The following is a 27,697-nucleotide window of genomic DNA, read 5'->3' as shown; positions in this document are numbered from 1 at the left end:
GGGAACAGCTTCCACCAGACTCTGTGAAGGACGGAGCCAGCTGCTCAACCTCTCTGCTCAACCTCTGCCTGTACCCTCAGCCAGGAGCAGATGTTGCCTAGCAACAGTGGGGGTTGCTGGTGGGGTATGCAAAATCCCAGAATCTGGCAATACCTCTGCCTCTCTCCCACATCCCAGGCATGGGCTGGGATGTGGGAGAGCCAGCCCCATGACGGTCCCCAGAGCTGAGGCCCAGCACCAGGTAATGGAGGGTGAGAAAGGTGTTGACGAGCCACACAGCTGAGAAAGCCCAGGCCTTGATGGACATTCTGTAGACTTGGGGCACATGCCTCACCTGCCTGAGATCCCTTTCTCTGTGTATAACAGGGATAAATCATCCCTACCTGCCTGAGACATTGCAAGGATTATGAAGATGATGGGTCTGAAGGGGGGTCTTAACCTTGGAGACCCTCCTCCCTCTGAGGGCTCATCTACAAACTCAGAGACTGGCTCAGATGTTCACCCCCCTTTACCCCAGTGCAGATGTCAAGCTTGGGGCCAAGGTCAGCCCCTAGCCACCCATTAAAGATACTGAGAACCCAATATGGTGCTTAGCACTCTACATACGTTATTAGCCCATGGAATCCTCACAATGGTCCTGGGAGGCAGGAAATAGCTTTATCTCCACTTCACAGATGGGAAACTGAGGCCTAGAGCAGTCAGGTGACTAACCCAAGGTCACACAAACAGAAAGGGCAGAGTCAGGATTTGAACCTGGGGCTTGTGTGACTCCAGAGCCTGTGCCCTTGAACTTTGATCTCATAAGGCCTCCTCCAGATCCCCATTTGTTCTGCGTCTTCCTTGTACAGCCAGGTACCCTCCCTGCCTCTGAGGCCACTCAGCCTCTGGGGAGGACTTCTGGGGGCTTATGGCTCCCTCCTCTTCCTCAGGATGGTGACATTGGAGCCCAGCCCCTAAGAGTGCCCTAGGGGGCTTTGAAATCTGTGGGGAACAGCACAGGGCTGCAGGCTAATTTCCTGCCTGTCCTGTCCACAGGGAGGTCATTACCTCAGACATTTGACAAAACATCCTGGTCTGGCCTGGCCCCTGCAGCCCTTCCTGGGACCTTGGACTGGATGAACAGAGGTTCTGTTTGGAAAGCAGATGGGAGTGGGGAGGGGGTTGGTGCTGCAGAGAGAGACATAAAACAGGAACCAGAATTCAGACAGGAGGGGGTGTGAAAAGATAGGAAGGGAAGAGGAGGCAAGAGGAGTGTGCAGGGGAGACAGAGTCTATGGAGTGAGGGTAGAAAGGAAGAAAGAAGAAGATGGGGATGGGAGGAGGGAAGAAGGAGTGAAGACATTGAAGAGAAGAAGAAGGGGGCAGGGAAAAGGATGGGGGATGCTGGAGAGAGAAGGGGCTTCAGAGCAGCACAGGAGAGGAGAGAACTGATTGGCACACTCCTCCAAAATCCCTCAGGGTTGCAACTGCCCACCAACCAGGAGCCCAGGTGGATTGTTCCACCCCCTACTGCTGCCCAGGACCCAGGGGCCAAGTGGAAAATCCAAAGAGAATTCCGCTCTCTTTGCCAGAGCTCCGGAGCCCCTGCTGCTGCCAACAGGGCTTTGCTTAGGCTGCCAGGGATTCTGGGGACCAGGGCCTGGTCTCCACTGATCCTTTGCCCCCCCACAAGCCCTGGATGGCAGGGTTCCCTTGTCCTAGAGCACAGGTGGCAAACACAAGGCCTGCGGGCTGAATCTGGCCCTCCACCTTGTTTTATCTGGCCCAGCACCTTGTTTCTCCGTAGTGGCAGCACCAAGCCCTCGCTTAACTGTTAGGCAGTAGTTACATTTATACAGTCCTAAAGTTATACTCCACCCTTTGAAGGCAACCAGTAGGCTGACGTAGCCCCCAGTAAAAATGAGTTTGATACCCCTGTCCTAGAGGCTTCACGCTCTCCTCAGTAGGAAGAAGAATCTTCCTGACCTCTTTTCAAGTGGATATGTAAAATCCTCGTGCAATCCCCCTTGCATGGGGAACTTACTGCCCTCAGGACAACTCAATTCTTCCCAGGATAGTTCCAGGAAGTGAGGTTTGAGCTCTATGTAGTGAATGGGCGGGAGTTAAATGGAAGAAAAAGGGAAAGGTGTCTAAGAAAACAGAACATCAATGCAAAGGCCCTCTGGTGGACAGGCACAGAGTGGATCAAAATTCGATATCTGGCAGACAACCAGGGGGCTTCAGGAAGGGAGATTGGTGATAGAAAATGAGGCAGGAGCCAGTCCCTGGAGAGTCTTATGGGCCACAGAGTGTTTAGTCTTTATCCCTGGAGCAATGGATGGCCGCTGGTGGTCTAAACTGGAGGATGTTTGGCGGGGGAGGAGCACTGGTATCACATTTGCATTTTAAGATCCTTCAACTGCTGTGCAGAAAATGGACCAGCAAAAAAAGGAAAAAAGGCAACAAAATAAAAATACATCCTACCAAGTGGGAGAAGATATTTGCAAATGATACATCCAGTAAGGGGTAAATACCCAAAATATATCAAGAACCCATATAACTTAACACAGGAAACAAACAACAACAACAAAAAACCCACAAGCAATCTAATTTAAAAATGGGCAGAGGACCAGAATAGGTATTTTTTTTCCAAGTGGACATATATAGATGGCCAAAAGATGCTCAACATCACTAATCATCAGGGAAAGGCTCAAAACTAGGATGAAATACCACTCCACACCTGTCAGAATGGCTATCATCAATAAATCAACGAAGAATATAGAAAAAAGGAAACCCTCGTGCAGTTGGTAAGATTGTAAATTGGTGCAGCTACTCCGGAAAACAGTATAGAGGTTCCTCGAAAAATTGTATGAATTGTCATACAGTTCAGCAATTCCACTTCTGAGTATTTATCTGAATAAATAAAGAACACTAATCCAAAAAGATATATGGACCCTATGTTCATTGCAGCATTAGTAGCAACAACCAAGATATGGAAGCAACCTACATGTTCATGGATAGATGAATGTATGAAGAAGATGTGGTACATATATACAATGAAATATTACTCAGTCATAGAAAAGAATAACATCTGGCCATTTGAGACTATATTGATGGACCTAAAAGGTATTATGCTAAGTGAAGTAAGTCAGAGAAAGAAATACTGTATGACCTCTAAAAAAAAATCCCCAAATAAATGAATAAACAAAACAGAAGTAGACCCTTTGATGGTATTTGAAGGTGGGGGTCTTTGGGAAGAAAAAAATGAGAGATGAGTGAAAAAGTCATACAGGTGAAGAATTAGTGCTGGATACAACTTGATTAAATGCATCCATCCTCAGGAAAGAAAGAAAAGAAAAGAAAACAAAACAGACCAAATGGGGCCAGAGTGGCAGCAGGGTCCAGGGAGGCAAGTCAGCACTGGCCGGGCACACAGTGATGGGAGGAGGGGCTGGAGGCAGGGGTGGGGGGGTGCGGAGAATGGCCTGGACTGGAGGCCCATTTGAGAGAATGAATAGGCCTTGTGAATGGATGGGCCCTGTGGGGGGGGGGGCTGTGAGGGAGTCTGGGGGCAGCACTGACTGATGTCAGACAAAACCCTCACCTGGAGAGTACCTCAAAACACTAATTCCTAGGCCTAGTCCAGGCCCATTGATTTCAGATCTCTAAGGTTGCAACCCAGACCTTTATTTTTAAAATATGCTTTCAGGTTATTCCCAGAATCAGCCCACCCACCATGAGCAACGGCCTAGTTGTGGAGGCGCCCTGAGTCAAATCCCTGTTTTACAGAGGACGAAACGGGCCATGGGTGGGACAAACCTCTCCCAGCATCAACAGATGAGCATAGTGGAAATAACTAGCATTAGATGGCTGACACACTGTTCCCATTCGTGATTTTCCCGCAACCTGGTGGAGAACCCTGAGCGAGGTGTGGGATGGTGGGAAGCACAGGCTTTGCCCTTGAAGTGACCTAGGTTCAAATCCCGATTTCACCATTCCCGGCAGCCATCACATAGCAGAGCTAGGGGGTGGAGCCTGAGTCCGGGGAATAGGAGAGAAGGAAGTCGAGGGGAGAGAAGGTTGCTGGCTCCAAACCTCACACAGCCAGCCAGACACTCACATGGACCCCAGCAGTTGCCAAGCAACCATTCCCCTCCTCAGACTGATACCTACCTGTTGATGTTGACTGTTGGTTGGTGCTGGGCAAGTCACATCATTTCCTCACCTGCACATGGCACAACATTTGTGCCTTAAAAGATGGCTGTGGTGTTCACACTCGATAATGTGCCTAAGACAACTAGGAAGCTCTCATTATAAAGTGTAATTCTACTCTACCAAGGTCAGCCTCAAGTACAGGCAGAGGCAGGAGCCACCTCTATGAGTTTGTGTGTATCTGTGTACACACGTGTGTGTGTACATATGTGCACATGGACATGTAGTGTGATGGGGTGTTTTGAAGGGTTGCTTTCCCTGACCCAAACCACGTCCCTCCTTATCATGGCCTGTCACAAGTGTCTAAAGCCCACCATTAGAGCCACATTTCCCTGGGCGCTATTTTGCTGGGTGCCTTCTTGAGCATGGAAGAATTTTACTTTGGAGGAAATAGAGGCTGAAGAGATGGGAAGTGGCCTGCCCAGATCCCACTGGTGGTAGAGGCAGCATGAGGACCCCAGCCCCGGTGTGGGATCTGGTAGCCCCTGGGTACCAGGGGTGGGTGTGGATGGAGTGGGAACATGTACTCCCGTGGAGACTGGGGAAGAGGCTGGGTGCTGCGCTCGCCATAATCAAGGCGCAATCAGCGCTAATCAGCCTGTTCTTGAAATAGACCCCACTGGATGGGGGAAGCGAGCAGCCGCCTGGGTTTGTATAGCGGCAATCAGAGGGAGGCAATTTTAGATCCACGGGAACAACAGCTCTTTGTCCTCGCCAGGGACTCTGCAAGCTCCACAGAGCCCACTGCAGCTCAGAGATAAAAGCACGCCATTGGGACTGCAGCTGCCCCAGCCCAGGAAGGGGGCCATTCAGGCAGTGGGCCCAGTGCCTTCAGGTGAAGTCCACATTCTTTAGCACCTTGGCTGGACACCTACTACCAGCTGCTTCTTTTGTGAGGGGTAGGCTCCACTTTACAGGGGAGGGGATGGAGGCTCAGAGAAGTGGGTGTTTTGATGTAGGTCACTGTCCTGGTAAGTGGCTGAACTCTGATGGGAATGTAGTCTGACTCCTAAGCTTGTGCCTGTTCCTTTTATTGGGACTTAGAATACATTATCCGAGATTAATTGAACTCTTGGGTCTTGCAAACATCTCAGAGCTGAAGATTATTGGTCTCAATCTGCAGATGACGAAAATTGAGGCTCAGAGAGGTGAAGGGACTTGCTCAAGGTCACCAGATGGTGTAAGTAGTGGAGCAGCATTCAAATCCACATCCATAAGATGCCAGAGCCCCCACTTGAAATCACTAAGCTCTGAGCTTCTTCCAAGGCCATTCTGCCACTCCCTCCAGGAAGCCTTCCCTGACAACTCTGGGGCTGCCATCTTCCCCTATGAATGATGGTTGGCGATCATGGAGCTGGACCTAGCAGGCAGGTATGGCAGGACGGTACGCCTTTGTGAGTTTTTCAGTGACCCAGAAGCATTTCCTCTTCCGTTGGTACTAATGGCCCCTTGATTTCCTTTTGGAGTGGAAACTCTCAGGCAGAAGCCAAGCTCCTTTAGAGTAGTGGGTGAGTGAGGTGGGACATTCTCTGGTTTGGGTCCACCCATCTAGGAGCACTAACAAGTGTGAAATGCCTTATCACGAGAGGGAAACTCATTGGAGGAGAGGGGGACAGACAGCCCAGGCAGAACCACAGTAGATGTCCAGGTGACAGTGGATGGTCCAGGCCAGTGGCTGGGACGAAAAGTGAGTGGATTTGAGAAGTTTGCTAGAGGAAGGACCAAGGAGACTCACTGATTGATAGGATGTGGGGAGTGAGGAGAATTTCTCACATGATCAGCTGGCCCCACCCCTCAGTCATCCTCGGCACTCCTAACACCCCACCTCTGCGTCTTCTCCTCTGACAGGAAATCCTGTCGGTCTACTTTCCAAATATGTCCAGGATCTGATCCTGTCTCCCCTTCTTTCTCTTCCAGCCACCATCATCTTTTGCCTGGATGATAGCAGCTTTCTCATCAGTCTCCCTGCTTCCACCCAAGCTTCCCACAGTGGACAGAGGGGTGTAATTAAAACAGAAATTGGGTTATGTTCCTCTTCTGCTCAAACCCTTCTATGGTTCCTCATCTCACATTTACACCAGGCTCCCTGGCCCCTCACGATCTGCCCACCACATCTTTCACCTCATCTTCTACACTCTCCCCTTGCTCACTTTGCTTCAGTGCCCTCGGACACCTAGCTGTTCTGAATCACTGCAGATAAGCTTTCACCCCAGGGCCTTTGCACATGCTGTTTTCTTTGCCTGGAATGCTCTTCCCCAGACAGTCACAGGCTCCTTCCCTTGTCTTCTCAGTGAGGCCTCCCTTGACCATCCCATTTAAAATTTCAACCCTACCTCATACTCCCTGGCCTTCTCTATACTTCTGCCCCACTTTACTTTTAGCTAGATTATTTATTATCTTCTGTAATACTACATATTTTTACTTTAAAATATTCATTGTCTTGTCCACCACCAGAATACTAACTCCATGAGGATAGGGTCATAGTGAGTGCTCAATCAATATTTGCTGAATGAAGAAGTGGTATTATTTATTGAAATAAGGAGGAACAGGCTGGTGGGAGTGGGAGGTAGAGATGAGTTGGCAAAATTGAGTTTGAGATGTCCCAACAGACCCCTAAAAAAGATATCTAGAAGGCAACTACACACTTTCCTCATCTGTAAATTTTACTAATAATCCTGCCTCCCCCAATGGGCGTGTGTGGGGAGGGGGCTTGATGAGATAAAGGGGGTCAGCAGAAAACCACCCCTCAACAAGGTGGCCTGCCTTGCACGTTTGCTTCCTTCTCTCCTCAAACTCCTGCCACAGGCTCTCTGTGACAAGCTCAAAGCTGCTGGAACTCCTATAAATGCCGTAGGGAACTACAGGGCCCAGAAGAGGGGTCCTGCTCCATTTACTTCTCCCTTATCCTGATCTTAGCTCTTGAGGTGCCCAGGTCCCCAGGGAAGGCTGGAGCCAGGGTGCTGAAGGGACGTGTGCAGTGGCAATGCCTCCTTTCCTTCTCCCACCACTTCTTCCAACCGTGAGAGAACCATTTTTCATTCCTTGCAAGCCTTCATTTGTAACCAATCCCTCAGTGGTACAGAGAGGATTTTAAAAATAGCTTTATTGATTTTATTTTTATTTTTGGAATATAAAAGCAATAGATGTTCTTTGTGAAAGAAAAATTAGATAGTATAGAAAAAAGGGAAAAAATAGAAATCAGCCCAAACCCTACCACTCAGAGATAATCGTCATCTACATTGCAGCATTTGGCCTTCTCATCTTTTTTTCTAGATTTTTTGTGTCTAAATGGGTTGGGGGCAGGACGCCAAGGCAGATGGAGGAAGGTAGGGACTGGGGGGAGGCAGGACAGGCACCGAGGCAGGGTCGGGCTGATGGGGCTGGTGTTATTGCTGGTCCAGGGTCAGAGCAAAACCCACGCCCATCCCATGCGCCTGGTCAGTGCCTGAGGGGCTGCTGGTGCTTCTCTTAGCTTATTCCCATCTGCGCATTCATCCACCTCCACCACCTGGAATCTTTAGTAAGAATGTTTTCAATAATTAACTTTCATATTTACTTGGAGCTCTATAAAATGAATGCTGTCTAGCCATTATATCATTTAATCCTCAGGATAACTTAAAGAGGGGGTTCCTGTGATTAGCCCCATTTTAGGCAAAGTGATTTTGCCATGGCATACAGCAGTTCACAACTAGGATGCAGGTCTCATGACAGTGGCTGGGGCCTTTATGCCGCTTGTCCTGAGAAGAGTGACATGCAACAAGAACCACATTCTAGGAACCAGACACTCTGGGCACAGCATTGTCTCATTTAATCTTCTCAAGTCCCTGCCAGAAGGGGCTTATTCTGTCTGTCTGCACAGATGAAGAAACTGAAGTCAGAGAGGTAGAGTCACTTGCCTGAGGCCACACAGCTAGTAACCAACCTCTCAGTGATAGGAGAGGATTTTTTTTAAAGCTTTATGGATTTTATTTTTTGGAATATAAAACTCCAAAGTGGGGGAGTTGAGAACTGAATGTAGGTGTGTCTGGCTATTGGGGTATTGCTGCAAACAGGAGCTAGGGACAGGGCTGGGTGAGAAGGGTGAACTGTGTCTTTTGTTAAGTGCAGCCTCTTTGTCCCTCATCTGGGCGCCTAGAGCAAGGCCTCTGGACCCTCCAGTTTCTACTTTCCATCTTAGCTCCAGTTCTGACCTTACTCCCTGATCAGAGCCTGGACCAAAGGGCGGGGGCTTGGGTTTCGCAACAGCGCCACCTGGCGGCTGATTTGCTGCCACCAAAGTCTGACTCTGGGTAGGAGGACAGTGATTGAGGGAAGGGAGGCTTGGGATTCATTCTTCCCTGCTAGAGACCGGTGCGAATCGGCCAGGTAGAGAGGAAAAAGAAAAGAAAACAAAAAAACCCCGAGGACTCTGGGTTCGATAGACCTGGCTTTCAATTCCAGCTCAGTCTGTGTGCCGGGCAAATTCCTGCACCTATCTCTCCAGATCAGTTTCCACATCTGTAAAATGGGAATAAATTACAGTTGCAGAGACTAATGGTAGACCCTATTCCAGGTGCATAGTCGGTACTCAACAAATGATACGTTAGTTGATCAATATATGATACTTGCTCTTGTTCTACTGTTTCCTTTGGCTCCTCTGTCCACCAACTGACCAGGCCCAGAGATCAGGCCCAGACTCTCTGCTGGGCTTCTCCTAAGTCATTCTTCTCTAATGGGGCCCAAGATCCTGCTGAGATCAGGATGCAAGAGGCTTTTCACTCCAGAAATCACTACATTTGGAAAGAGACTCAAAAGAAAGGCAGAGGAAATTCCTGTGGGAATAAGAAAAGCCAAGTGTTGGCTCGAATTTGTCTGACACACACAGGTGGGGTTCTCCAGAAGAGCCAAGCCAGCTCCACTTTCAACAGGTCAAGGTCATGAAATACTTGGCCCAGGGCCAACTTGCCTGCCTGCAAGGCAAGGCATTGTGGTTTGCAATTCTGGCTGGGCACTGCCCCCTTCATTCACATTCACGTCCTCTCCACGGTCTAAACCCCCACCTCCAAAAGCATTGCCAAGCATCCTCCTCAGCTCCTTCTCTTTCCTCAAGGCTGCATTCTACAGGGTGCCTTTCAGAGACATGCTTCCCACAAGGTGGCCTCAAGGGCCCCTTAGAACTCTGGATGGATGTCTCCAATGCCCCCAATAATGCCCAAGGGCCCTAATACTTTGTATAACTCTTGGTGGCCCTCTGACTGTGAAGTGGTCACCAATGACCTTTCATTTTTCCCACTGGTCCCCTATAACCTTCATGCCACCCTCCAGTGAGTTCATCCCCTCACAACTCGTAAAGGCCCCATCACCCACTGAGGCTCCACAGATTCTACTAGATCCCTAGGACCTCCCCTCCTCTCCAAACTCTAGGTGTCTTAATGGTCCCTTCCAGCCTCAGTGCTGCTCACTGGCCCCGAACATCCCCTTGTCCATCTCAGCAAACCCCAGTGGTGTATATCATTTCTAGGGAACTGTGGAGGCTTCCAGAGGTCCCTAGTGTCAACAAAGGTATTTTAAGGCTCCTGAGATCTTCCTTACATGGCCTCCAATACCACCTATTACTCCATGGCTTCGAGCAATCCAGCAGTGGTGATGGCCGTGTGGCACTCAGTGGCTCCCAAAAGTGATCTATAGAAAATGCATGGGCCTTGGAGACAGAGACCCCTGGCTCTGATACCACAGCTCAGCTGATATCCAGCTGTGGACCCTGGGCAGCAGACTCTGCTTCTTTGAGCCCATTTCCTCACTGATAGAATGTGAACACCATGTAAATCCACAGGGTGATGGAGGGCAAGGTAACACCTGTAAGGGCCCAGTATGATTTCCAATATTGTCTTCAATGCTTACTCCCTTTCCCATGACTCTCCACTCTGGGGCAAACTGGGCACTTGTTCATTGAAGCTGCAGCCCCCTGGGGCACTTACTGTGTGCTAAGACTTGCACCAGATGCCAACCCTGATGAGCATGGTGTTACCTGACCCCCTTGCTCTATCCAAGAAATTGGGCAGGGACCACCCCAGCCTCAGCAGGTAAAGTTGCACAAGGGATATACAGGTAGACCAGGGATGAGGAGGACTTTGATTTCTATCCTCTTTCCCCCAAAGATATTTTTCTGCCTCTACCTTTGCTCAGGCTGCTCCCTCATCTCCAGTGCCCTTCCCGGCCCGGCAGACTCTCCCCACCCCTCAAGGTGCAGCTCGTGTCCCACATCCTTGGTTAGGCGGTTGGGTACTCCAGCTCTATTCAGACCTGGCAAACCAGGTTCTACCCAGCTCCTTCACCTTCCAGGAGGTATATCTGATATCTCATTGGGAAACTTATTTAGGCTCTAAACCTTAGTTCCTTCATATTACAAATGAGATTTAAAAAACCTCTTAGATTTGTTGTGAGGCTCTGTGAGGTGATTCAGGCATGATACCTAGAACACAGCAGGTGCTCAAGAATGCCTGGCATCCCCTGAGCTCTTGGTTCCTGGTACATCTTGCCCTGTAATTTCTTGTGGTGGTTGTTCTACACTTCAGTTAGCCTGGAAGCTCTGAGATCAGTGCATGCATTTCTTGTCCAAGTATGCCCCACAAAGTGGACCTTTTCAAGAGAGGCAAAGATAGCCAGGAGTTGGCAACAAAGATTGCCTTTGCTTCCTTGTGTGGATAATGAGGTGCTCAGACCAAGGGCTTATTTGAGTTTTAACAGCCTGGGATGATGCAGAGGACTTCCTGGGGAATCTGGACCCAGCTATGTTCCCTCACTGGGTCTCATTTTCTTACCATTCTACCTTTGGCTAAATTGAGTCCCAGAGAAGTGGGGAGACTTGCACAGTGCCATACTGCAGAGCTCACACTGGAAAACTGTGAACAGGATCACAGAACAGCTTCTTCCCATGCAGCTTCTTCCCCCATCCAGAGGAGTGTGAACATTTGTCCTTTTGACTAAGGAGAGCAGGAACATTCCAGGAAAGGAACTCTTCCACTTGTCTCGATATGCCCAATCCTAGGTCCGGGCATGAAACTTGGTAGATGCTCAGTAAAAACCTACTGAATACACAACCCTATTTTCAAAATTTGCAGCCCTCAGAAGAAAGTGCCAGCTCTTTGGTGCATGATCCTCTTCCCATCACAGAGAAAAATCTTTTAGGCCTGAAAGTGACTTCACTTCTAGAGCTGTGCTGGGTGAATCCTCTGGTTATTTGCAGTGCCTAATAGAGCTAGGCTGCAGAGTCAGGCTTGGCCAGCAGGGTTGCTAGCACACACCACAGCCTGCATGGTTTACTGAGTAAATTAATGCCTCGTGTCACCAATTTTGTAAGCTTCAGAGTCTGCAGATCAGATATTGTGGGAACGACAGAGACCAACACTTCCATGACCCAGCCTCTTCAAGTGCTGTTGACAGCTGCTTAACGCAGTGCACTTTCGCACACAAGGAGGGAACTGGAGTCAGGAAACAGGCGACTGCTCCCGTCTCTGGGGCTCTGTGGAGTTACGAAATACTCGGGGACGCTCTGAGAACCACAGAGATTTTCCGAATTCTGAAATTTGTGGGAATGCTTCCCCTGTGAGCAGTTGTTACCACCTCAGAGAGGGTAAGAAGCCAAGGCAGGTTCAGATGGACCCTGAGATCAGGGATTTGAAGAGAGACGAGTAGACGAGAATGAGCTGCCACTGTCGTAGGTGATCTCACTGTACTGTGAATGCACAGGACGAGGCACACTGTGCTCTCTAGCCACTCTGAAAACCTCAGACACAAATCTAGAGATTTTGTCCCATCTGAGAATACCAACCCTTCAGAGCTCAGGCACAATTTCTTCAGGATAATAACCAGTGTGAAAGCAGTTTTATCACTCATACTTGGAGCTCACAGGATCTTCAGAAATGGAAAAACTCAGGCTGGCAGGGCAGATCCTACAGCCAAGCCTGGGCTGCATGCTCCAAATCCTCATCTCCTTCATCCCCCGCCCGCCACCCGCCTCAGACATGCAGCGCTGCCTGAAAGGACAGGGGCATGAGCTTTGTGGCAGCTACTGTTGCTGCTCCTGTGAAGTGGCTTTCACTTACTTTGGGGCTTTGCAGCACAACACACAGTCAGGCACAGCGACTGAGAGACTGAGTTTTGAGGTCAGACAGACCTGACTTTCTCTTTCCGGTCATGCTGTTTACTAGCTGTGTGACTCTGGGCAAGTGGCTTGACCTCTCTGTGCCTCAAGTTCCCATAGCTGTAATGTGGAGGAAGTAATACATGAATAAAGTAGGGGAAGTGCCTACTTTATGGGGTTGTGGTGAGGGTTGAATAGGTAACGTGTAAAGCATTTAGCACACAGCAGACATTCAAAGCATAGTAAATACACGAAAGAAAGTGTGGGCTCCTGAAACACCCCTGAGTTTTTCTAATTAGTAATCCTGAATTGAGACTGCAACCTGCAGATATGGAACCAAAATGCCTTTGCAGGAATATCACGAAGGTAATAAAAAAAAAAACAGAAAGAAAAGCTCAATGAATACCACTTTGCTGGGAACAGCGACATATAGTTTGTTCATTCCTTTAATTTTTAAAAATGAGTAAGCAGACAACCATGTGCCCTTTGAATACCCAATAAAAACGTTCATTATACAAAACAGTACAACCTTTTTCATTTTTAATAATACTGTAAATATGTGCGAAAGGATGTATCATTTCTAATGAATATCAAAAAAGTCTTCACGATGATGTTTGCCCGGCCCCACATTTTCATCCCCACCCCTCAAAGTTACCCAAATACTAGTAGGAAATTACAAAAAACAAAGAACACAGGCCCTCCCTCCGCCCTGCCCCATTAGTAGTGTTCAGTGAGTGGAATGTTAAGTGCCGCAGGTATGTACAGTGCAGTGTGTGCCAGGCAGGCCGCGGGGCTGTGCATCTGTGAGAGCTGTTGTGGGGGCCGGGAGAGAACCAGTAGCAGCAGCAGCAGCGGGGAGGTGCCTCCCCAGGACCTGTTGGGGGAACAGCAGACAACAATGGATACGAACAGGGGGCCCAGCTGAGCACTGAGCTTCCGAAGTCCATTTCCTGAGTCCACCAGATCAACAAGCTCAGGGAGAGGCCGGCCAGGCCTGGGCCACGTGTGCAAAAGGGGGACCAGAACCCAGTGTCCCGCCTGCCCGGACAGCACTGGGCTTCCCTTCCAGCAAAGTCAGAGCCAGAGGGGGGCTGCCCAGAGCAGGCAAGCTGTGAGTTTGGGACTTTGGGTGAATCAAACACAGGTTTATTACAGGAAAGTAAAGCCTCAGTTTGAACAAAGCTTGCATTTCCACCAAATAAAATTGGGAACATAAAGGAAAAGGATAAAGAATGTACCTTCCCTGTCCCCAAATAACTCAAAATCTAAGGCAGAGGCTTCATGTCAAATCCAATTAAAGAAAAAAAGACGGAGATCAGCCAGAGCGGTCTGAGCTGGCCAGACTCCTCACAGAGCCCAGGCCTGCAGGGAGGAGGGGCAGGGAGTGCAGTCTCCACTCCAGTAAGTGCTGGGGCTTCTCAGCACTTGCTGGGAGAGAAGCAGGTGGGATGGCTCTGAAAAAAGGGTAATGAAGAAGCTTCTGTGAAGGTTCCAAGGTTCTGCTGGCGACAGAAAGGATGCAGAGGGAGAGGTAGCAGGATGGCAGGGGAGAGAGGAGGGCCTGTGACAGCCGGAGGGAGAAGGTGTGGCAGGGGCACGAAGGAGGGCCCAGAGGATGACACCAGGCGCTAGGCCTACCTGTAGCTCCTTCTCCTGGGAGGCTGGTGGGAGGTTCTACAGTGCAGATCCTGGCCGGGATGGGGGCAGGACAAATGGCCACAAACAGAATAGAGGCTGCTTCCCAAGCCTGAAAGCCAGCGCCCAGCCAACTACAGCCAGCTCCACCGAGGATGGAGAAGCAGAGCTGAGGGTTAGAGCAGACAGCGCAGGAGGAGCCTGGATGGGGGCCAGGACCTGGCTGGTCTCCAGAGAAGAAAGTGTTCATGGATGAAATCAAACTAGAGTTTTGGGAAAACACACATCACCACTATGTTGTTTCCATGATGAACTTGATTTAAAATGAGCTGGTGGAAGGTGGGTACAAGGATGACTGCCCGAGAGTCTTCAGACAAATCCAAGATGAAGGGCAGATCTGCAAGCCAGTGAGGCATGCAATGAAAATCCCCAAGAGAAGCTGCCAGGCCGGAAGGACCTCAAGATCACCTGATCCAACCCTCCTACTTAGGAGACACGAAAACTGAGCCCAGCGAGTGGAAAGGTGTGCCCAAGGTCACTTAGTAGGGTCAGGGTAGATGGGTGCCTGCAACCCAGGAGTCCTGAGTCTGGTGGGACTTTTCCTTCTCTGACATAGCCTTGCTGTCTGCTAACCCACTGCAAAAAGGTTGGGGATGGGGAAGGGAGGGTTTAATGCAAAAGCCCCCAGCCTCCCTGGGTGTGTGAAGGAGGGGCAGCAGCGATGGTCAGGAGAAAACATGGATGTGGACTGATTGACGGAAAAGGCTGACAGGAGGTCAGGCATCACTCCCACCCCACCTGCCCACAGCCCAAGTATAAAAGTTTGACCATATGATACATTTCTTCTTAACTCCTAAAAAACACTGGTTAAAACTGTCCTAGCACAAGAAGATTCTGCTAGTCCCTGTACAGTATTAACTCTTCATAATGTTACTTACATGATAACTGGGGGTGAGGAGGGGAATGTGACTTTAAACCAAAGTATACACAACCACCTTAAAATTAACTTGTTAATAAGTCCTGTGCAAAACGAGCAAGCCTCTATCATTAGGTGAAGTACGTTTCTCAGGTATTCATTTGTACACATGGGGAAGGAAAAGGAAGCAGAGGTGTCGAGGTGGCAGGTGGACACTCAGAAGTGCGTCTCCTTCTCTGTGATGGCTGCAATGGTCCCATCGCCCTTGAGTTTGGCGTCACAGTCATTAACCATCACCGTCCGTGGGCCTGTGCCAAGCTTGCCCCTCATTTTCAGATCAGCACTAGGGATCGTCAACTTCCGGAGTTTCTAGTAGTTGGAGAGGAGCAGAAGAGCTGTCAGAGAGCGGCTGCCAGGGTCCTGGGGCCTGCCCCCACCTCTCCTGACCTCACGGTGAACATGAGGCAGGAGGGCCAGCGGAGCATGGAGTCATCGGACTGAGGTCTAGGCCCCAGCTCTGCCGCTTAGGGATCTGTCCTGGATGATGAATCGAGCTCCTGGGTCTCAGTTTCTACTTCTGGAAAATGGGTACCATGGAAACACCCATTCCTAGCTTCTAGTGAGTAGTAGGGGGTGTTGAAGAGCTCTGCCTGTCCTTGGCCTACTGCAGGTGACTAGGATGAGTGCGGCAATCAGGGCCGACTGCCCCTTCCCTTCCCTCTGGTAGAAACAGAGCAGCTGGGGTCTGAACTGCTGAGAGGCCACCCTCTAGCTGTGGTGAGCAAGTCACTTAACCTCTGTGAGTTGTTTTCTTCTCATCTGCGAAATGGGATAACGGTACCTGATGGCAGAGCTGTTGTGAGGGTGAGCTAATAAGGCACCTCCAGGGCTGTTCATATAATGCTTGCTGGAAAAAATGGAAGCATTTCCCACAGAGGGGATGTCATCATGCTGCCACCACCCAGGGGAACAAGTGGTATGTGCCATGTGCTCCTTGGGATGCAACTCGAAGATGCAAACACTATCACTAACGCCAGGATTCACAGCCTTGCACCACCCTGTAAAGTGGCCAGCACCAGGCCAGGGGATGGAATGGCTTTCGTCTTCACTATACTAATGAAGTGGTGGCCATGGGTACATTCCTGACGCTCACTTCTGCCGCCACAGCCCTGACCAGGGGTCTCACCCTCATCTTCCTATATGTCTCCTTCCTCACCCCGGTTCTCTCAGGAGAAGACATGGGGCCAGGGTTTAAGATGTCTTTTCTGGGCATAAACTCTTTCCCCCAGAAGGCTGGGAAGACTTTTGGGTGACTGATTTCTCATGATCAAGGGTATGTTTTCTCTTCCAGATCCTGCCATGCCCAGGAGGCTGAATCTAGATTGTCCTAGTGGGATTGACAGGCAGACTCATCTGTGCTGAACACCTCCTGTGTGCCAGGCATGGCACCAGGCTCTTGATATGGGACAGGGGTTAGGAGCATGAGCTTGGGAGCCAGGTGCCTGGGTTTGAACCCCAGATCTACCACTTAACTGGGGCAAGAAACTTAACCTCTCTGTGGCTCAGTTTTCTCATGTGTCATAGGGGGATAACAATAGTACCTGCCATCTAAGATTGTCTGGAGGCTCAGATTAGTTGATTTAGCCACAGATTAGCACAGAATATCAATCCTCATAGCAATTCTCTGAGGTAAGGACCATTGATGCCATTTTTCCTTCCAGATCCTTCCTGTCAATGTCAGTTGGCAGAACTTCTGGAAATGGAGGGAGGTGGACTAAGTAGCACAAGTTCTCCCAGGTCTGACTGCTTCCAAAGACTTCGCTGTCTTTGATAAACCCTGCTCTCTGTGCAGGCAGGTATGTGAGCTCAGGGAGATGGAGGGAACTCAGCAAAGTCGACAGCCCTCCCTTCTTCCCTCCAGTCCACACAGGCCTGAGAGAATCTCTGGAGGACTCTCCAGGAGATACTGGCATCTCTAAGTACCAAAAAGCCCCTTGGAAGTTTGGGCAGGGGCTGGAGTGGTTGAAGTGTTAGGGGAGCAGGACCACTGTCCTCTGGACATGTTTGGTCCCAAATCAGGATTAACCAACTGCCCTTGACCTACATTTCCTGCAGGGGCCAAGGAGCCTGATTTGCTCTAGGAGCACAAGCAGGCTTGCTCCTGCTGGCTGGATGCATAGTTTTTTCCAGAGCCCAGGCCTCCTGGTAAGCAGGCTGGCGAAAGTGAAGCCAATTCTGAGTAGGCAGTCACATTTGGGTGCCTGCACACACACACCCACTCCCATCTCCCTCTGACCTTGTCTTGGAGACCAAAGTCAACCCCTGATATCCCTGGGGTGTGGTGCTGGGGCAGAGACAGGGCTCCACAATGGAGTGCAGCCAGTCCAGCACAGGAACGAGGCCATAAAGCTCACAGGATGAGGGCACAGACTTCAGAGTAACCGCTTCACTGCTCAGAGGCTGTGCGCCTCTGGGCAAGTTGCTCCACTTCTCTGTGCTTCAGCTTCCTCATCTGTGAAATGGGGACAAATGAGAGCCTCCACCTCACAGGACTGCTGTGAGGATTAAATGGCTCAGTGTTTGTAAACGACTTAGAATAGTGTCTGGCACAATGCAAACAGTTTGCTAAATGAGGAAGAAACTGACTCAAACCATCTGATCTGCTAGCAGGTGGGAAAGGAGAGTAAATAAGAGAGCGAGCACTCTGGGTATAATTCATCTGCCACTGAGAGACCACACGCTGAGCCATTCCACTGAGGGGAAGTGTCCAGACCAGGTGAATCCATGGAGATGAAGGGAGACTGGTGGCTGTCTGGGGGTGGAAACAGGGTTAACTGAATGGATGTGAGGGATCTTATTAGGGTGGTAAGAATGTTGTAAAACTAATAATGGTGATAAATGCCCTATGCTGAAAGTTACTTAAAAAGCATTGAACTGTACACCCCAAGTGGGTGAATTTTATCATATTTAAACATACTTCAATACAATTTGTTTTAAATTTTTTGGTTTCCACTATGGAAAACAGTATCAAGTTTCCTCAAAAAACTGAAACTAGAACTACTGTATGATGCAGCCATTCCACTTCTGGATATTTATCTGAAGACAAGGAAGACACTGGCTTGGAAAGATATATGCACCCCATGTTTACCAGAGCACTGTTTACAAGAGCTGGCAGCCTCGGTGTGCATTGACAGCTGAATGAACAGGCAAAGAAAACGTGACACCCCCGCCCCACACACCAGATTATCATTCAGCCAGAAAAAAGGAAGTTCGGCTATTTGGGACAACGTGGGTGGACCCTGAGGGCATTGTGTGGAGCGAGGTAAGGCAGACCAGGAAAGACAAATACCACCTGATTTCACTTACAAGTGGCATCTAAGAAAACAATACAACCGCATTCACAAATATAGAGAGCAAATTAGCAGGTGGGCAATTGGGGAATGGGGTCAAGAGATACGCACTTTCACTTATAAAATAAATAAGTCGCAGAAATGTAATGTGCAGCATGTTGACTACAGTTAATAATATTGTACTGCACATTTGAAAGTTGATAAGAAAGTAGATCTTAAAAGTCTCACCATAAGAAAAACTGTGACTGTGTGAGGTGATGGGTGTTAACCAGACAGACTGTGGTGACCATTTCACAGTGTGCACGGACACTGGGACACCATGTTGTGCCCCCGAAACCAACACAATGTATTGCAGTTACAGTTCAACAAAAAAACTTGGTTTGCTAATCTTGGGCCCTGTGACACTAATTTTTGCTTGAATAGCAACTTCTTTGAGCTTTTTTCTCCACCTATTAAATGCAGAAAATGATGCCAGCACCCTGGTTTGCTCTGAGGACTAAAGAATATACAACCTGTACAGAACCTAGTAGGGTGAGGGCATGGGATGGATGTCAGTCCCCAAATGTCAGATCTTCCTTTGCCCTGGGAGTGGGGTCCTTAACGCATTAACACAACAGTAAGCGCTATCACTTGGTCACTCCCTATTCCAGGTGCTGCTCTAAGTGCTTTCCTTACATGAACTCACTGAGAGTCCTCATGAAAAGCTCTGTAAGTTAGGGATTGCTGCTGCCCTCATTTTACAGATGAGGAAACTGAAGCTTAGCTCAGAGAAGCAGGCTGGACCCTCAGGCCTCACAGAGACGTCTCTGCAACAGTGGTCATGATGAACACCCGTCAAGGAGCTTTGCTGAGACACACACAGGGCGTGTTATCACCACACCCATTGTCCAGATGAGGAAACTGAAACCCAGAAAGATGCCCATGGACTCAACCCTGCTCACCAGCCTGTTCTGAGGCAGAGCCAATTCCTGCCCTGCACCTTGCCCCTCTTGGGGCTGCCCTTGCTGACCCCTCCCCTCCGCCATCTCACCTCAGGCAGTGTCCCCTCTGTCTTCCACACCTTGATGAAGATCCAGAGGGGGATGCAGAGCATGGAGGACAGGGCCATGAGCCAGCCTATTCCATAGCCCCAGGCAGGGTAGGTGTAGACGTTGTTATACTTGAGAGGCTTGTACTTGACCAGAAAGAAGATGAAGATGCCCTGTGGACGGATGGGGAGAGGTCCCTGGGGCCAGCGTGCAGGAGGCCAGGAGTAGAGAGGAACTACCCCACGTGACAGCCTCGGAGAAGCAAGGATCTGCCCTGGTTCACAGCGAGTCTGAGGCCATCCCACCAGACACAGAGGAAATGGACCCCCAAAGACTCTTCTACCCTCCAACCCCCAAGAGCCCAGTAAGAAAATTTCATTTTTCCTAGCTATTTCTGAGGATTGGTTTCAAAGCTGCCTTTCAGAACTACAATGGTTTGTGAAGATACTTTGAGATACTACTTCCAGTGCCAAGACATGGGTGAAGAGCAATGGGTTGTTTTTTTATTAAACGTCAGCTCACAAAGGCCTCTGACCCCATGGTCTGGTTGGAGGGAAGAGTGTAAGCCCCACTTGCCCCTCAGTCATGCTGCTTCCTCAGTTAACAACATAGCCAAACATCTCTCAAGTGACCCTTGGCCCCCATGGAGGGGGGTCACAGCCGCCCATTTTGCAAGTATAGAATCTGAGACTCTGAGAAGGGAGGTGACTTGCTTATGGTCACAGAGAGCACGGCTGGGATCCCGGGGGGCCCCTCCCTTGCTGAGCCCAGAGACTGCCTTGACTCCACTTGAGGAAGGTGTAGGGTGCCTCAGACTTTCTGAGTGCACAGAGGGTCGCCCTGGCAATGTCACCTCCTCGTTTACAGCTCTGCCAGGTCTGGGACTCTGGAGTCGAAAAGGGGGGGCGGTGAGGGGTAGACACTTACCGCACAGATCCCGGGGGTCACGACCTTCCAGCACCATTTAATGAGTGACAATGGCCGGTAGCCAATCATGTCTTCGATGTTATCATAGAAGCGGTTGCTTCCTGTCCAGAATAAAACAGAAGGCGCACACACCTGAGAATTCTGTACAAGACTCAGTGGGAAGGCTAGGAGTGTTTGCTTTCCCTAGCTAGACACAGAAAAATTGTGGCAGGAACCTTATTTATTACTTCTTAAAACAACTGAGATGTTATACCTATGTGAGGTTTTTGGATGAACTACAGAAGGAGGGATTCTAGTCTGATATTGGGAGGACCCCTCCTGACCTTGGGCAGTGAGGCCCAGGAGACAGTGAGGAGTCTGTGGGAGAATGGTGGAAAGTGGTCCCTGGAGAAGCAGGGTGAGGAGGTGGCTGACTTGCCTGGAGGTGGGGGGTCAGAGCTCTGAAGGCCAGGGCCTGGCTGGGCTGCTAATGAGCAAAGTGGCTTGCAGGGGCATCTATTTCTAAACCAAGTTCACAGTGGGAGTGTCCAGCACCATCAAACCCAATTTACTCCAGGACCAGGAGGACCAGGAGGCAGGTGCTGACTGAGAGCCAGGCACTGTGCTGCCTGCTTTGCCTACACTATCTCCAATTGGAGACATGGTGCTGATGACCCCTTTTTGCAGATGGAAAAACTAAGTCTCAGGGGCAAAAGGATTAGCCCAAGGTCTCAGTCCCTAAGCCTGAAACTCCTCCCTGTTCTGTGGGAGTATAAAAGCAGAAAGGTATTTCAAGTGGGAAGAGCCAAGGAGTCCCTGAGGGGAAGCAATGAGGTTGATATTGACAGAGATAGGCCACAGAGAACCTGAGTTCACCCCTGCCCTTGGCGTCTGTGTCCTGGGCACCGATGTGGGCCACTGCAGTGTGGATGGGTTTGGCCTCTACTCACCGTACACCCAGCCGATGCAGACACACTCAAAGATGGCCACAAAGAGAAGGCACATCCCACTGGCGGCATAGGAGTCAAAGAGCTGGAAGATGTACATGCCTCCCTGTGGGGCGGGAAGACAGACACATTGACAGAGGGATGGACAGACACACGGGGGAGCAGGGTCAGCCAGCTGGCCTTGGAAAGGACGCCTTGTTCTGCCCTATGCCTACTGTCAGCCAGGAGTCACTTCCTCCTAGGCAGAATGCTTCTCCCCAATCCCTAGAACATTGTACCCTCTGCACCCGAGCATCCCTAAGACACCATCCTCTGGGAATTGCTGGGATTATAATGATCTTTGCTCCCCAATGCCAGAAACAACACAGAAAAACAAAGCCTGAAGGGTGGGTAGCCTCAGCACCTCTCCCTGATGGCCCTAACAGCCCCTCCCACTGGCCTCCCAGCCTCCCCCCGCCTTGCTCTCTCCAAACCTGCACACCAGCTTTCACAGGGACCTTTCTAATATGCCAACCCAACCACGTCACTCTGCAGTTTAACATTACCTTTGGGCTTCCTTAAGCCTGCCAGTCAGGACTGCCCTCCTCACATGGCCTCATTACCCATTATCACCAGCCACCTGCAACATGCTCTCTCCTGGACTGAATGAGGGACAGTCTCACCTCTGTGCCTTTGCACATGCTGTTCCCTTTCACTTGTAAGTTCCTTCAAAGCTCTGCTCAAATGCTACCTATCCAAGAAGCCCTCCCTGACAGCCTCATTATTCCCTTGGGCCTCCACAGCATGTTTTTACGAACTCAGAATTTAAAAAAAGTATTCCCTGTTCAGCTGCTCAGTTGGTGCTGAGCTCCAGCTGGGAAGGCCCACATATGAGGGCCCTCTCTATGGCCCTTGTACAGAGTCTGACTCACAGTAGGTTCCCTACGAATGCAAAATGAATTGTGTAGAGTGAGAGACCATGAAGGAGGGACCCTGAAAGGCTTGTCTACTGCAGTGTCCTCATTCTTGCCCAGGGCTTGGCACACAGCAGGTGTGCGATCAATCTGTATAGGACACAGGAGTGATGTGGGCAGCTCTGTAATACACAAATCTGTGATGATTAAGTTCAGTGGGAGACCCAGGAGGTGCACACTCAGCTGGCCTATTACAAGGCAGGCACTATTGTTATCCCCAATATTCATATGAGGAAACTGAGGCAAAGAGCAGTAAGTACACTTGCTGAAGCTAGCCAGTCACGGGGCTGAGGATTGAACCCAGGTGGCTATGCCCCTAACCACTCACTACTGCCTCAGCAGAACATAAGAAATTTGTGACCTATTTTTTCCCCTAGAGCTGAGCTTTAAACGTCTATAAATGAGGGAGAAGATCCTGCCAGCAATTACTGTGAAGGCCAAGACTGGCATGGCCCATTTGGCAATTTGAACTTCCCCTGTGTGATTGTGCACAGATATTCCTCCATGGAGACAGAAGGTTGGCATGTGAAGTCATGGTCTCAGGCAGCCAAGTCTCAGCTTCCTGCTGGGTCCTGGGGGTGGCAAGGCACCCTTGGGCAGACCCAGAGCCTCAGGTGGAGGGTGGGCATGAAGGCTCTGCAAGCCGGTGGTACCCAGGGCCAGAGGACGACTAAGACCTTCCACCTGCCTGCTCCATGTCAATGCCTACTCTTGCAGTCCTGTCCTCATCAGCCTCTTTAACACATCAGTTTTACCCTCCCCAATTTGTGTGTGACAAAAGACTCTACTTTGCGTAATTAATCAGCATTTAATGAGGCCCCTGCTCTCACAGCAGCCCCAGTTTTCCTGCCTGGGGAGAAGCTAGATGGAAATGAGAAGTGCCACACCATTCATTTGCTTAAATGCTGATTATCGCTCCCATTAATGTGACAATGACTAGGAACAGTAATAATGCCAGCTACTCACAGCAAGTGCCTACCCTGAGGGCACAGAGCCAGTCAAGGTCTATCTGTGGACCTGAGGGTCTGGGAGAGGAGACAGGTGAACGGATGCATCTTTGTAACAGTGGGAGGGAGGCTGGGCTGAGCTTGGAACAAAATGCGGTGGGGAAGGAAAGCAGAGGAGGCTTCCAGGAGGTGGTGGAATTTGGTTGAGAAGTAGATGATGAGGAGGTTCAACAAGCTGACCTCAGTACCATGGCAGCTGCTGTGACTGATTCTGAGTTCTCTCATTTCTTTCCCTGTTTCTTATAAACTTCTTGTCTCTAGGCAACAGGTTTTTGTTTATTTTGATTTTTAAATTAATTTGAGTGTGCGGAGGAAAATATTTAATGTCACCTTCCCAAGGTACTTGAGAAAGTATCTCTTAGAATGGCTGCAGGAGGGCGACAGAAACACGATTTTATGAAGCACTCTTAATTCTGGTGTCATGATAAACCCCTCCTCACCCACAGGCCCATGAAGAAGACGGTGCACAGGAGGGCAGAAGCTAGAATGCACAGTGCCTGAAGGTGCCAAAGACCATCAAAAGTGTGTTTGTTGTCTGTGATGCTCCAGGAAAGCCTGCTTGATCTTTGGTCCAATAATGGCAACTAGCTGAGGTGTCTGCAGCTGACACTGTTCCCTTCGCCCCACGTTATTGTCGGCCCGTGCATCCAGAATCCCAGAGAATCCCAGCAGTTCCCTCCATGAGCTTTATGCCCCTCTGGTAATGACAGCAGTGACCTTTAGCTGAGCATTTACACATGAAAGATGTCCTGCTGAGGCTTAATGAAAGCTTGCAGGCAATTCTGACAACACCGCATTAAGCAGATAAAAGAAAGAGTCAACACAGAAGGTACTAGACCTGGCTAGGGTCACAGAGCCAGTCCTTTTTAAACTGGGGTCTGATATCAGACCTGCCTAACTCAAAGCCCGGGCACTACATCCCCCTGTGCTTACTCTGTCCATATCACTCACCTCTGTTAACATCACGAGGCCCAGAAAATAGGAGACGACCGACAGGGCCAGGATAAGCAGCTCCCGCCGATAGCCCCTCCGGAAGACTTTGGGGTACATGTCCACCACGGCGGTCACAAGGCTTTCTACACACACAAACTGGACAGGTGGATAGAACAGTGTGAGGCCTAAGAATAAGGGCATTTTAGTGCCCCTGGCTGTGGCGAGGACAGGGGGCCTAAACCCTGGGCTTCCCCGCTCCAGGCTTACCTTCATTCCCATACTCATTCACACGGAAGGAGAGCCTGGGAATAACAGCCACAGTCCCAGCACGTACAGGGCCCCAGCACGCCCATGTAACAGATGAGGACACTGAGGTTCAGAGAAGGGAAGTAACCTGCCCAAGAGCACTCAGCAAGGAAGCAGGCTGGGTCAGGACCTGAACTGGGCTCTCTTGACTCTAAAGCTGGTACTCCTTCTCCCCCATGCTGCCTGTCAAGGGCCTCTGTACAGGGCCCTGATCTGGGGTCAATGACTTAAATGAGGCCCAGTCTCTGGTCAGTCTCAGTGGGCAGGACTTGATTTGCTCATTCTTCAGGACTGATAGTCCCCCACCCTTTGCTTCTGGTGCCCTGTGCTCTGCTGGGTGGAGGCACCTAGTGCTGAGCCAGCACCCAGCCCCAGTGTTGCCACTGCATGAGTCTCTGGGCCCGGGCAGACTGGGCAGGCTCAGACAGTAGAGCTCGAGCCACTGAGCATCTGGGTCCCACCATGGTGAGGCAGGGCCAGGCACACCCGCCAACACACCAACAAATACCCCGACACACCAATCACCCCTCCCCAGGCTCTCCCAGCACTGTGGGCAGATCTCTTGCATGTGCCCTTTCCTGATCCTCCTTGCCCTCTATGCCCAGGCCACACCCCATGCCTCTTGGGGGCCCATGCTTGCTTATATCTGTCTCCTTACACTCATTTCGAGTGGCACAAAGAAGATCCTCAGAAAGTGTTTGATAAATAATAATAAAATAATAATGGCATGCACATGGTGTGTGCTGTGTGCTGGGCTCTGCTTGAAGCAGTAAACAGATACTGAGTTAATTAATCTGTATGTGGTAAGTACTCCTATTATCCCTGTTTTGTAAGTGAAAGCACAGAAGCATAGGGGTATAAGCAACCTGTCGAGGGCACAGAGGTATTACATGATAGAGCCTGAATTTGAACCAGGCAATACTGTTCCAGAGGCTGGGCTTTAACCACTGTGCTGCACTACTGAGACGGAGGGAGGGAAGGAGCTATAAAGGATTCTTTTGCTGGTCACCATGTGGGGTGCTCTTTATCCCTGGAGCCATTTCTTGGTCCCAAATCCTTTATGATTCATTCTACCTCCTCAGAAAAGGTATTTGCATCCTCATTGTGCAAAAGGACTGCAGCACAGAGGGAAGTGACTAGCCCAGAATTACACAGCTGGCAAGAGTAGTGGGGCTGGGACTCAAACCCAGCCCTGACTCCAAAGCCCAGGCTCCTACCCTCCCAGCTGCCCTGCCTCTGTGGCAAGGCAGGCTGTGCTCACCAAGGATCAAACCCAGAGAGACATCAGAGCACGTGGACTAAAAGGCACACAGACCTGGGTGCATGTCCCTGTACGTTACTTGGCATCTCTGAGCCTCAGTTTCTTCATCTGCAAAACGAGGATAACAAAAGGAGCCCCCAGCCTGAGTGGTTATTATGACAAAGAGCTGAGGACACAGCCCAGGCACAAAGCAAGCACAGCATACGCAGGGGTGAGCAGAGCGGCCACCTGCCCTCCATGCCACACCCACTGACCGCCCTGGAGAACACAGTACCTCAGCCCAATTGCTGGCCCAGCTCAGCCCAGGGACTCACAGAGCCCAGGCCCCAACCCCCAAATCCCTCTGTCCAGGCAGGCCTGTCAACCTCACACACTAGCTGTGACCCCTCCTGAGGGCTTCACTACAACAATGAAAGGGAAGATTATCAGACACAATGGAAGGGAAGATTATGAATGACAATGAAGTGAAGATTATCAGCAGAAACACCTGGCACTTTAGCAGTTTAGCTTAGCAGTTTCTGAGAAACCATCCAGGGGAAGAAATTGGACTTGGCTGGGTTGACAGACAAGCCAGACACAAGGTTTGGATGCTAAGTGACTTGCACAAGGTCATAAGTAATGGGAAGCACCTTGCCACTGGACCCCAGTCCAATAGCAGAGCCACAGCTTTGGCCAGAGGACATTCTCTGGGTCTCTTAGGGAAATCAGCTGTGAGGAAGCAGCAGGGTGAAGGGCAGATTTCTGGGAGTTAAGAGCGACTAAAGGCGACAGGATTCTGGCTGAAAAACCAGGGAGAGGATTGGGAGGGCAGGCTCCGGTGAGTTTTACAGAGTGAGAGGATATACGTGCATGCATTTGTGTGAGATAAAGGGTAATTGCTAGTTCTAACTATACACACTTCACTGAGGAGGGCAGGCTGCCAAGTGGAAGGTGGGTCTGAGAGAGCCCTGTGGGAACTGGGAACATAGGCAAGCAGGTGAGATGTGGGGGGATCGGGAGCTGGCGGTGGTACTGAAGACCCATGTGGCTCTGTGGGTGATGTCATGGTGGCCCCAATATGGACATGGAAGAAGGAAGAAGGTGCTTTTCTATGTCCCTGTCATGCATGACTTGGCTGGGACAGGGACACAGGCTAGTTAGGCCCTCAGATATCACTAACCATAGCCCATTTTCTGAGAAATTCTTCTGCTTTGCTAGGTGGTGCTGTTGGGCAAAAGTATTTCCCAGATATAAATGTTTTAAAAACCTGAGTTGGGAGTTGGGAATTTCAGTAAGGAAAGCAGCGTTTGGGAACTTCGAGGGACCTGAGCAGCTGTGTTGCGGGTGATGGTGGAGACCACCGAGGGGATGGGAAGGTGCGCCGGCAGAACGCAGGGTGGGGGCTGCAGGCAGATCCCTGATGACCAGGACCAGGAGGTGCTGGCTAGCCCCCAGAGCCTCCCTGCCCTCGACTGCGCCCTTCCTTCACTGCCTTACCTGGCTGTCCAGGCCCAGGAAGATGAGCATCATGAAGAACAAGGTGGCCCACAGTGGGGAGAGAGGCATCATGGTGACAGCCTTGGGGTAGGCGATAAAGGCCAGGCCGGGGCCTGCAGAGGGAGGAGAGAGAGAAAGGTGGTGGGCGGAGTTCGGGTCCTCATTCAATTATTATTTTAACCCATCATGTATTGAGTGCTTCCTCTGAGCCAGGTGTTGTACCTGATTCTCACTCAAATATCTTGTCTCTCCAGCATCCTGTGTGGTTGGTGCTACTATGATGCTCATTTTGCAGGTGAACTACCAGAGGCACAGAGAGGTAAGCCAGGGTCTGTCTGGAAGGGTCAGGATTCAAACCCAGGTTGGTCTGACACACACACCTGCCTCTGTGCAACCCATCTCTACTATTATCACCTGGGCAAAAGGGGTTCTTGTTAAAATGCAGGTTCTCAGGCCCAACCCAGAGATTCTGATTTTGTCAGTGTATCAAGAAGCAGGTATTGGACACCCAATGATTTCCCTGTAGATAGTTAGGAGTCCAGGCTTGGACAAATGTTGTTCTTCCCTTCATTTCCTAGGTCCACATTCACTTCTTTTTATTTCAAACAGAAGGCTTGGCTTGCATGTCTTCAGGTAAGCTTCATTAATCTTGGAATTTTCTATTTG

The 27,697-nt window shown here is 50.1% G+C and overlaps 1 protein-coding gene across 2 annotated transcripts in view; it reads right to left on the bottom strand.

The window, feature by feature from the left end:
* Window positions 1-12,741: 12,741 nt before the first annotated feature.
* SLC6A11 (solute carrier family 6 member 11) overlaps window positions 12,742-27,697 on the bottom strand; it is a 126,924-nt gene continuing 111,968 nt past the window's right edge. For both annotated transcript variants that reach the window (XM_053669060.1, XM_053669061.1), the window contains 6 exons: window positions 27,032-27,144; window positions 24,007-24,144; window positions 21,099-21,201; window positions 20,170-20,270; window positions 19,245-19,415; window positions 12,742-15,233 (listed from right to left, as the gene is read on the bottom strand). In XM_053669060.1, the coding sequence (XP_053525035.1) occupies window positions 15,081-15,233; window positions 19,245-19,415; window positions 20,170-20,270; window positions 21,099-21,201; window positions 24,007-24,144; window positions 27,032-27,144 (779 nt within the window). In that variant the 3' untranslated portion in view covers window positions 12,742-15,080. The remainder of the gene's footprint in view (window positions 15,234-19,244; window positions 19,416-20,169; window positions 20,271-21,098; window positions 21,202-24,006; window positions 24,145-27,031; window positions 27,145-27,697) is intronic.

This window comes from Artibeus jamaicensis, unplaced genomic scaffold (assembly GCF_021234435.1).
Source record: "Artibeus jamaicensis isolate MK-2021 breed Jamaican fruit bat unplaced genomic scaffold, CSHL_Jam_final contig_519, whole genome shotgun sequence".
NCBI lineage: Eukaryota > Metazoa > Chordata > Mammalia > Chiroptera > Phyllostomidae > Artibeus > Artibeus jamaicensis.
Note: the sequence above shows the minus strand (reverse complement) of the source record. Positions and strands in the feature narration are given on the sequence as shown.